Source organism: Geotrypetes seraphini, chromosome 1, assembly GCF_902459505.1.
Source record: "Geotrypetes seraphini chromosome 1, aGeoSer1.1, whole genome shotgun sequence".
In the NCBI taxonomy this organism is placed as follows: Eukaryota; Metazoa; Chordata; class Amphibia; order Gymnophiona; family Dermophiidae; genus Geotrypetes; species Geotrypetes seraphini.
Window position 1 is genome coordinate 505445124 of NC_047084.1, and position 11512 is coordinate 505456635.

The 11512-nt window shown below is 39.5% G+C and overlaps 1 protein-coding gene across 8 annotated transcripts in view; it reads left to right on the forward strand.

Annotated features, from left to right (window-relative positions):
* The window catches only part of HNRNPK (heterogeneous nuclear ribonucleoprotein K), a 64171-nt gene extending 53176 nt beyond the window's left edge, over window positions 1–10995 (forward strand). For 4 of the 8 annotated variants that reach the window (XM_033927958.1, XM_033927940.1, XM_033927974.1 and 1 more), the window contains exons 14-15: window positions 5732–5901; window positions 6657–7232. In XM_033927958.1, coding sequence (XP_033783849.1) covers window positions 5732–5901; window positions 6657–6696 — 210 coding nt within the window. In that variant the 3' untranslated portion in view covers window positions 6697–7232. Of the gene's footprint in view, window positions 1–5731; window positions 5902–6656; window positions 7233–8184; window positions 8356–10872 lie in introns of those variants that run through there. The other 4 variants (XM_033927984.1, XM_033928001.1, XM_033927966.1 and 1 more) reach the window with 3 other exon arrangements.
* Window positions 10996–11512: the final 517 nt, after the last annotated feature.

An 11512-nucleotide genomic window follows, 5' to 3' on the forward strand; every position in this document is an offset into this window, starting at 1 on the left:
TGCCCATCCACCGTCTCCTCATCTCAACTTGTTATTGCTAGAGACAAAACTGACAGGATGAGGGGAGGGAGCGCCAAGTGTAGGGCATCCTGCACATGCTCAGTAAGCCAACAACTTAATATAGCTTAATACATCATAAGAGAATCAGTCAGAGGACTTCACCAACAAGTGTGGCTGCATTCCCCTGCTGTCTCAGGAGAGCACCTGTTACAGGTAAGCAACTTTGCTTTCTGATTCAGTTTTTCTTATTTTTTGCCTATAAATTATTTTTTCCCTAAGGGTTTGGTTCCCTATTTGGGGATTCTCTATCTGGGAAACGGTGCAGATTCTGCGGAGCTGCACTTCAAGCTCCCAGGGCAACCCTTCAGGTGGACTTATGGAGCCAGCCTGCTGTATACTTTTTCAGGGCTCGGTCCATTCTCCTGGGAGCCAGCTCATCTTCTGAATTTTTCAGTGGCTTGAGCACAGGCTGTGGGAGCCCTGAGTAAGAACCCTTACATATTTTGGCCCTCCCATCCTGCTTTGAGGTTCTGTGGAGATGAGGAGTCTTGGACGGAATGAGTCTAATTAGCAGCCTGAAGATTTCCTGGTTTAAAGCCATTTGAAGTTTCTGAGGCAGAAAGTCCTTTCTATATCTTCTAGCTGTAGGAAAAACTGACAGGCAGACACGTACATATAAGTACACCCCCATTATTTCCTATGGGAAAATCAGGGAGGGGTGTTAACCTCTTTTTGGGGGGGTCCAGGGGTCAGGTTCCCCCACCTCCAAAACCTCTGTTTCAGTGTTTATTCAATTTTTCTAGCTGCAGCCATCTTTCTTGAAACCTCTGCCTCAAAACCCTCGCCTTAATTTTTTTTTTAAAGGTGGACTTGTCGGGGGGGGGGGGAGGGGTGTTAACACCATTTCATGTGAAGTTTGTGCTGGATGGCCACTGTGAGGGAGGTTCAGGAGCTTTGAACTTAGCCACATCCATGTCCTCTAGAGCTGGGGAACTGCTGTGGATCTGGGAAATGGGTAGAAAGTCCCGTTCAGAGCCTGAAATCACAAAGATGCGAAGCACAGGTATGTGGAGTCTGTGGAACCTACAAAAGCCCAGTTGGAGGTTCTGTAGGATTTGTTTATCTCCCCTACATAAGGCTTCTCCCCAGATTTTGTAAATCTCATAGAGAGCATATTTAGCAAGGACAGGACATGTGGCACAGCCTGAATGCACACCGCCATTGGTCCAGGGAGTGTCTCTGCATCCTGTGATTTCTCCTTAGCAAGCTAGCCACCAGCTCCAATGACCACTCAGAGTCTAACTGACAGGCTTGTAGTTCAGACTCTGTCCCTTTATCTTGGGTCTAGGAGATGGTCCTGGAAGTATCTGGTTCTTCATTTTGGTCCAGCAGCCAAGATGCCTCTCTGGCACTTGACCAGGGAGACAACCCTTTGATCAGGTGGCTATTCAGGTTGGTCTCTGCCCACAATTTTATAGTGGTGGTTAAGGAGTTGAAGCTGGAAGCTTAGCCCACCACTTCTCAGTGCACAGTCATGAGTGACTGCAATAATCCAGAACACCTTTTTTTTCACACTAGTTAGGGAGCTGTGGGAGACCCTATAAGGACCCTTAAGAATTGCAAATGCCATGTCCAGACTCTACCTGATGACACTTGAGTTCCAGCAGCTGTTTAGTCAGCTGAAGGTATACTCTGCGATGGCTCAGGTCACCACCCACAAGGCTCTCCTGAGTGAGGGAGGAGTTGTGCTGAAAGATGTGCAAGATCACAAGCACAAGGTGGACTTGATTTTGAAGAGACAATTTGAAGCTCAAAGCAGCGGCAATAGCTTCATTTGCTGCATGGGCTTATCACACCAGATTGAGATGACAACCCTCTGGAGAGACTTGTCTGCCCCCAGCTGGTGCTAGAAGGGGTGGATTATGTGGCAGATGCCCTATATGACCTTATCAGGGTCATGAGCAAAGTATCAGTGTACGTGTTCTCTGATCACAGGATATTCTGGATCAGTTGGTGGGCAGGTGACTCAGCATCCAAGGCAACCTTAATCACACTGCCTTTTACTGAAAAGCATCTGCCTCTTAAGGACCTAGATCTTACAGCCAGGGTGACAGGATTGCCACCTTGTGTATCTGCCAGAGAACAGCGCTATGTCGACCCTCAGGAGGGAATGGAGATGATTTTCATTTCTCTCATTGTTCTCGCCAGTACAACTTTTAGTTCCTTCCAAGGTTACACACAGTGACTTAGCAAGCACAGATGTCTCCATCCCTCGGCCTCATGTCAACTCTAAAAATTCAAATGGACCCCCAGGGAGGCAACCACACCTCCACACATTAGAGGGAGGCTCTCTGCGTTTCAAAGGGAGTGGGAGAAAATTTCCTCCAACCGGTGGGTGCTGTACATCATCCGAGTGGGTCACAAGATCAAGTTTTTGCGTCATCCTGTACATTTGTTCTTGATTCCTAGCCGGACAAAGAAGCCAAGGTCCGAGCCCCACTTCAAAGGCTCTTAGATATTCGGGCCATAGAACCTGTGCCTGTCAACGAATTGTGCTCAGGCAGATACTCCCTGTAATTTATTGTGCCCAAGAAAGGCACAGAAGGCTGGAGGTCCATCTTAGATCTCAAGGTGTTTCTAAGGATCTCGCGTTTTACACCTTTAAACTGCCTGTTCGGTCATTGTGGGAGTTTCTTGCCTCTCTGGACCTGACGGAGGCATATCGGCATATTCCCATCTTTCTGGGGCACAGGAAGTATCTGGTTTCATATTCAGGAATACTTCCATTGAGCGGTTTTTCCATTCAGTTTCACAACAGCCTCCCTCACCTTCACCAAGGTAATAGTAGTGCGACGGCTCACCTCCAAAAGATGGAGATCCAGTTACAATTTAGATGATTGGCTAATTAGAACTCTGTCCAAACTGGCGTGTGAGCAAGCAGTGCAAAAGGTATTAGATGTACTCCAGCAGTTAGGCTGGATAGTCAACTTCAAGAGGAGCCATCTAGAACCAGCCCAGAGTTTAGAGTATCTGGGTATTCACTTTGATAGGGCTTTGGTTTTCTTCCCGACCCACACAAACAAAGCTCCAGCAACAAATTTTGGATCTCTTAATGATCCTTCTGTCTCAGTGGCATTCTCTTCAGATGCAGCTCTCGTGGATAAGAACAGCTTTACTCTGGTGGCTTCAAGGAGACTCCTTGTCGAATGGCATGCCTCTCTAACCAGTGCCAGCCTATTCGGTTGGGGGATCCTATTGCCGGGACCGCTCAATTCAGAGCCAGTGAGCTCTCCCATCAGAAGGGGTGGTCCATAAACCATATGGAGCTCAGTCATTCGGCTAGCATTGAAAGCTGAAGAGAATGTCTTAGAGGGAAAGGCAGTAAAACAACAAGAACAGTAAACAGACAGGAGACAGCAGAAGCGCTCCCTTAACGTCTGGAAGCTCAGATGCTCTTCTGGTGGGTGGAAGTCCATCTGCATACTTTCCACTGCCCATGTGGCTGGAGTGGAAAATGTTCAAACTGACCAGCAGTTCCTGGACCCAGGGGAATGGTCTCTATCCCAAAGAGTGTTCAATTTCATTTATGCCAAAAAAAAAAAACCCAACCTCGAAGTAAAGCACTTCAATCAAAGGGAAGAACCAGTCAGCTTAGGGTTGGACTCTTTGCAGATGACCCAGCCCATCACATGTCAAGGCGGGAAGACACAGATCATAATTCATCCAAGACTCATGATCTTAGTGGCACCAACCATTGTATGCAGACCTAGTACGTCCTCTCTCTGTCTTCCCTGGCAGTATTAGTGATTTCATAGAGCCCAGTCCCCATGGACTATCCACAGCAACCACTCCAAGCTCCTATTCCAGTTATTCTTGTTTGCTGCAGGTCTGGAAATATTTCTTGCAGTGGCTTCCTTCAAAGTGCAAGTGGCAGTCCTTTTATACTTCCTATATCTAAAAACCGTACTTTGGAACATAACTGAAGGGGGCACTACAATCCATTGGCATTGTGGGAGGTGCTGAAAGTTTCAAGTAACACATTTCAGCAAAACCTGGTTTGTGGGAATGGATTGATCACCTAATATACAGACACTTTGGAGAAAATTAACAGACAGATTATCCAGGTAAAACTTCTTGCAGTGGCTTCCCTCAAGGTGCAAGCAGCAGTCCTTTTCATGTTTCTGGGCGCAAAGTGAAGTTTCACGTACGGCTCACCTGGATGTGGGGCACTCAGGTTAAAGTCTCCTAAGGCCTCCTTTCCCATTGTAGACTAACACTGTCTTCAAAGGCTTTTCTAAAGCCCCATATGAACCACTCAGATGCATCCCTTTTGATCTCACAGTTTAAGACTCTGTTGCTGGTGGCGGTCATCTCGGCAAGATGTATCTTGGAATTGCATGCTCTCTTGTAGAGAGCCCTTTCTCAGAATCATGGAGGCGAGTGTAGTTCTTTGGGCTGTCTCCTCCTCCTTCCGAAAGTGGTATCTGATTTTCACATCAACCAAGGAGGTTCATATGCCTGCTTTTCAACCTAAAGATTAGGACAAACAGGATATTGAAGAAACTGGATGTGTAAATTTTTACTTCACAACTTGGGAAAAAAACAAAACAATGACTTTCATATTTTCGATCATCTGTTAGTGCTAACAGCCAAACCATACTGGTGTCCAAGGCCTCTCTAGCCAGACGGATTCGCATGGCCTTTTCACTGGCATAACTTTACAATATTTTACAGAGTGGATGTGGAAGCTCAAGCAGACACTGCTTTTGGATCCTTGGTGTTGTGGGCAAGTGTGCTCTCCCACCCTAGACGTCTTCCATTGCTTTGGTACCTCCCACCCTAGATGTCGGCCATTGCTTTGGTACCTCATCTTAACATAAGGACTCCTGAGTAAATGTAACAGAATGAAAGATTAAGTTCTTACCTGGATAATCTTCTCAGAAGTCCATATGGCCCGCCCTCAGTATATCCTGTATTGCCAGCTTTTTTTTTTTTTTTTGCCTCAGATATTTCTAGATTCCAGGCTTGGAGTTCTTCTATTAACCAAATGATTAAGTGTAAATAAGTCCTGTATAAATAAGTGAATTGCTCAACCTCTGGCTCCTTTGATGTTGGTGCTGTTGCACACAGCAGATTTGGTTCACTGTTGCAGCTATGTTTATAAATTCCTGTTGGTTGACCTCTTAAGTTGCAGAGCAGAAATTGTATGTCTGGGGAAGTTCCCCATACCCCTCCTTTGTATTCTATTCCAGAGGAAATCAGTTGTTTTGGAACATAACTGAAGGGGGCACTACAATCCATTGGCAATGTGGGAGGTGCTGAAAGTTGTGAGAACACACTTCAGTAAACCTTGTTTATGGAAATGAATTGATCACATAATCTTGAAGATTACCAGACTATCCAGGTAAGAATCTAAAGCGCGTTGTGATTTTAATAGTGCAATTAAAAACGTTAATCATTATACAGCCCTAATTATAATTTACTGTAACTACCGATACCACCTGCTGCTGTATGTTCAGTATTCCTTTAACATAAGACTGATGCACAGCACGTGTAGCTGTCAAAGAAATGCTTTTTCTGTGTGTGTATTAGACTTTGATCTTTTTTTAAATTAATGTCCACTTGAAGATTTGGTGGTTATTGGCTCATTTTACTGTGTAACATGGAACACCATACAACTTTGTGAAATCTTTTTCATGATATCCTTTTTATATATTTTTTTTCCGTTCAGCTGGCTGGCTCTATTATTGGTAAAGGAGGTCAAAGGATCAAACAAATTCGTCATGAATCGGGGGCTTCCATCAAAATTGATGAACCTTTAGAAGGATCAGAAGATCGGATCATTACCATCATAGGCACACAGGACCAGATACAGAATGCACAATACTTACTGCAAAACAGGCAAGTTGAGCTGCAGCTTAGCATCTCCATATTTTGGGTTTTAAATTCTTAAAGCTTTTCTTCTCCTAGTTTTCTTAGTTAGACATCATTTCAGACATGTCTTGAGTGTGACCTAACTTCTCAATTTCTTCCTTCATGATAGTTTTTGCTCTGATTTTTTTTTCTCTTTTTATTCTCTATTTCTTACTAAAATGAAGATAATGCTCAAAGCCAACTTTGCTGGAAGAAGTCTTAACCAATGAGTCTTTCACGTTTCTTTGGTGAAACTGCTGCAAAAAGTACTTGTAAATAGAAAAACTTCATATTATAGTATAGAGCCTGTAGAATATAGAGAAGATTTCAGTGGATGTTGGTCTAGTTCTGTGTGGAAGACTAGTGATTTTGTTGTTTTTAGATAACTAAATTGACAACAAATCACAGTCTGCCATATGGCACAGACCATGCCTCTACAGGACAAGTTGAAAATGGGTTTTGACTGGTGCTATTTAATGCAGCATTTCACACTATATACTAGCATTCTTTTCTGCCATTAACAGCTTTAGATTTCTTTTGCTTAATTATGCATTACTAATGTTTTTTGCTGTAGTAAGCATTTCAGTGTACTGCATCTCTAGCTAGCATAACAGATTGTTTAAAAATAGTTGAAATAGGAAGTTTAAATCAGCTGTAAAATTTTATACTTATGGGTTTTGACTTCTTAACATTGAAAGGCACATGCTTAAAGGTTCTAATGCAAGGTTTTCTTTTTTTTATAGTGTGAAGCAGTATTCTGAAGATTATTCTTATGGGTTTTGACTTCTAAACATTGAGAGGCACATGCTCAAGGGTTCTAATGTAAGATTTTCTTTTTTTATAGTGTGAAGCAGTATTCTGGCAAGTTTTTCTAAGACTAGTGAAGAATGAAGGAGTCCTGCATCTTTTTGTTTTTTCATTTTTTATTTTATCTGCACTTCCGTTTTAAAATAAAAAGCCAACATTCCTCTGCTTCATAGGTGTACTGCATTTGAGGTGTAGAAAAATCTTTGCTGTTCACCAGATGTAATGCTTTAGTTCTTTAGATACTGGGGGGTGGGATGGGAATGGGGATATTAACATTGTAGTTGAAAACAGTAGCAGACTGAGTGAATTTTATTTTTGATTGTCAGTGATTTAAATTGTAATGTTCTCTCTAACTATTGTGAACTCACTGCTTTAAGTACACTGTATGTTGTGGAGGGCATATATGCTGGTCTGTGTTCCTTATTTGATTCAGAGCAGTGTGCAGAATGTAATGTTCATTTTTTTTTTGTAAGACATTTTATGATTTTTAAAATAAATTTAGTGAACCAGTGCTTTTGTTTTATATTTGCATTGAGGTTATTCTAAAATATTTGTATCCAGAAGGTAAATAAGTACTGACCCAGCTGCTAAAATATTAGATTTCTTTTCCTGCTGTAGCTTCAATACACAAACACACAAGCCACAATACATATGCCATAAGGTTACTTCGTTAGGTTAGAAATGGAATATCCATGCCCTAAAAATAATCCAGTATTTATTTTAAATCAATGACCTGAGTACACATGACATGGCTTAAGCAGTGTTAAGGGAAAGGATCTTGGGCTTGATGGACCTTGTTTGACCAATATAGTGCATTTTATGTAGTCATTCACTGACAATATTTTTACAGTTTTGTATACATGGTTTTTGTTCTGTTCATTACTACCATGGTATGCTTGATCACTAGTATTACCCCTAGTTCCTTTAGAGGAATGAATGAAGTCATGCTTGGTCTGTACTATTACACCCTAGTTCTATAAAGGAACGAATGAAATCGCTTGTCTAGCAGGCCACAGAAGGATGTGAAAATCATATACACATAAACAAGTTAGGCAAACTGGCAGCAGTACAATTTGTTTTGATTGCAGTGTATTTAAAGTTTTGTTATTCAGAAATTGATTCATGGAATTGAATGGATCGTTTGGGATGTAGAAGTATGTCAGGACTAAGCAGGAAACAGTTATACTTATTCTGATCAAAATGGCAGCAGAGACCTTAAAGAGGCAATATGTTACTTGGCAAAATTGTGTACGTAGTTACACTTTTAAGAAATGTTCCCTAAGCAGTGTGTAAACCTAGAATCAGTAAACATTTTTCAGATGTGTACTTTTTCAAAAGGCTTGTATTTTTCATATGTTATGAAAAGCCATTGACCTAAAGCCATCAAATTGCCAATTTTTAAATGCAAAAAAATGTGCATTAGCTGAAAGCTCAAAATCTTTGTTTTTTTCTTTCATTTTTTAGGTGAGCTGAGGTGCCCTTGTGCCCAAGGCAGACTTTGCTGTAGATCGGATGTCAAGAGGTTGAAAGGGGACTGTACAGTGAGCAGTACTGAAATGAGTACTTTGAATTTTTGACAGTTTGTTTTAAAATGTTTTTTTTTTATTCTTACAAATAAACTTAATTAAAAAAAAATGAGAAGGCTGTGTGTTTTTCTGAATTTTTAAAACATTCATTTTTGGTCAGCATTCCCCCTTTCTCTCCTTCTACAGACAGTTATCTGCAGATTAAAGTCTATAGTAGTGGTGATTTCTTTTTGGGGGGCTGCAGCCCAAAAAGTACATATAATCACCACTACTATGACGAATAAAGTGGAACACAGGTATTTCTCATACTTTTTTGGAATGTGAATTGCTTTATGTATTTGAAAGCTTTTTAACTGCACACACGATTAGATGTTGGCATATCCTGCTATAATTGTAAAGAGTAATAAAGTACTAGAGGTTATAAAATACTGATTTGTTTCATTTCCATTTCTCACATTTAAAAAAAAAACAAAACAATTTGATATCCCTGAGAACTTGTTCTGTTTTTACCTTGAGCTTTGTGTATCTTTGATTAGAAATTTTCATTAGACAATTCATCTTCATCAAACAGTTAACATAAGATACTAACCCAGAAGACTTGTATGTATATAATTTGAGGAAAGGAAAACTGTTTTAGTAGATTAATAGAAGTAAACTTAACATAAATTGCTAATACAGATTTGTTTAAATATCTTCCAATAATTCATTTATTAGCAAAATGGTAGCTTTTATAAAACAGTACAATTACACCGGTTTCCCTTATACTTTTGTTTAATGTAGGTTTCTGTTAAGTACCCTCATTTTGTACACGAAAAGTTTTATTAAATTTATTTTGAGGTATATTAGTAAATTGACCTTAAACACATTTTCAAGCAACTTAGAGCATTCTGCTATTAGTCTATAGTATCCTTTGGGACTTCGTATTTCCCTATTAGGCATAGAGGCTCTGATTTAGTCCTGTTTTCTGTAAGGTTTAAATTACTCAGGATGAAAACTACTTTTTTTTTGGTTTCTTTTAAACGTAGTGCTTTGACAAGTCTGGTATACAATGAAAATGGAACATTGGGTGTAGTTATTACAATGCTTAACAAATATCGCATTCCAAAGAAGGTTGGAATTTATTTTTTAACTGTACTTAACACTTCTAAATCCAGCATCTCCTTTACCCATTTGAACTTCCAATGCTTAAATGTGTGCATTTTCTTGATATGTTACCTTGACAGTCTGAATAAATGTTCTAGTGCAAGAGGCACATCAGTCTTGAACTATTGGGTAGTCACCACCCTCAAACTCTGAGTTTGATTGCTGATGGCATCGATCATTTTCTTCAGCTCCACTTCCCTGTGCTGTAGCCTTTATTTTTCCCTTCTGCAAGCAAGTTGAGAAGGTGTTTTTTCCTAATCTGTTCCCCTTTTGTTATTTTTGGGGAGGTTTGTTCCGGATCTTGAGACTTCGGTGATGCTAAGGTACCCAGAGTTGCTGGGACAGCTCTGATTGCAAGAGAGGCAGTCCTTTGGTGCAGGGTTCTGTAGTTTGGCAGGCTTCTCTGGAGTACCTGCTCAGCCAGCCTGCTCTTAACAGTCATGGATGCTCATTTACACAAATGCAGGTTTTTCTTATGTTTTGGTATATTTCATTTGGTGTAATATGTAACTATATATATACATGTATGTGTTCAAGGGACATTTTATATATGGATCCCTAAAATATAAAGCTGGTGAGGATCAACATATTTAATACTTGTAAGTACTACAGTTGATTAATTAAGATGGCTTTGAATACATCAGTGGTCCATTTTAGATCATGAGAGACCAAAAATGAATGGATAAAAATTGCACAACAGCCTTTTATAAAACACTGGGAGAGGAAAACGTAAAACAAACTGTCACTGTATTTTAAACAAATCCTCATTTCATTACGGCTTGTTTGTATTGCACTTTCTCCTTGTAAATGTCATCCTCTGCAGTGAGGCCAATAGCTTTAAGCTAATGCTTTTTAACTCTAAAATGGAAGTTAAAATGGTGCACTGTATGGAATAAGTGGTGAAAGTAAGGAAAATTTGCTAGTTATAATCTATTAGAAAAAGGTACTCCTCCCATAATTTGGTCATTAGGTTTATATTGACAAGATGTTGCTACAATCATTGCTTGAATTTCATTTTTAAAAGATTGTCAGGTCTCAGTGTAAATCTAAGAGTGGAACTTAAATACAAGTCAATTTGTCTTATTTAACTTTTCATAAATTCCTCTTCATCTATACCATTTTCTGTCCTCTGGGAAAAAACCCTGTCCCAACTCCTGTGCATTTATGTACTCATTACTTTTGCTATTCCCTTAAGTTCCAATACTTTTAGTGTTTTGTATTACTCTGTTAGAAACCACCAGTCACCTAAACATTAAAAAAAAACATAATCCTTTTATCTACATAACACCTGAAAATTTTTGTATGCATAGCAAAAAGCAGCAATGGGAGTGAGCTCTAATGCACTACCTCACACATTACACACATCACACACCAGAAGTTTGCACCTGATGATGCAAAAGTAAGCAGTCCTGTAGGGGAGAAACTGCAAGCATCCTACACCTTAATGTGGCAATAAAATCACTTCAAATTTTTCTTTCATTAGGTGATAGGATCAGGGAAACAAAGAACATGAAGAGTGTCAAAGCTCCAACAAGAAGTGTTTAAAAAAAAAAAAATAAGTAACGGTTTTAGAAATGACTCCATATTCAACATAACCACCAAGACACTTACTGTGTTCTGATGAAGACAGCTTTTTCCAGAACATTACCTGTGTTGGATCCTTTATCTACAATAAAATGCTGCTGAAAATTTTATTTTTGTTTGCGTGGTGTTTCTCACTTTTTATTCTGACATGATAAATCACAAGCAGGCATGGTTAAGGAAATTACATGACTGGTAGCAGAAGAGGAGTGTTTTCTGTATTACTTGAAAAAGTTTTAAATGAAATGGATGATTTGTCTGCTGAAAGAGCATATTGATAAGATGCCTTTATACCATTTCATTTGGTATGACCTTACAAAATGTTAAGCTAAATCTGGTTTTAGATTTTCATCCCAGTATTTTTCATGTCCTACATACTATTATCCGGATCATAATTAAGATTTTAAGTTTTTAATTATCACAAAATTTATGTTAAATGTAATGTAATGTAGACAACTTTAATATGAAATGGATCATAATTTCTTTTGGCTGGATATGTCTAGACCCGAGTTCCCTTAATGGAATAAAAAATGGAAAAGTGA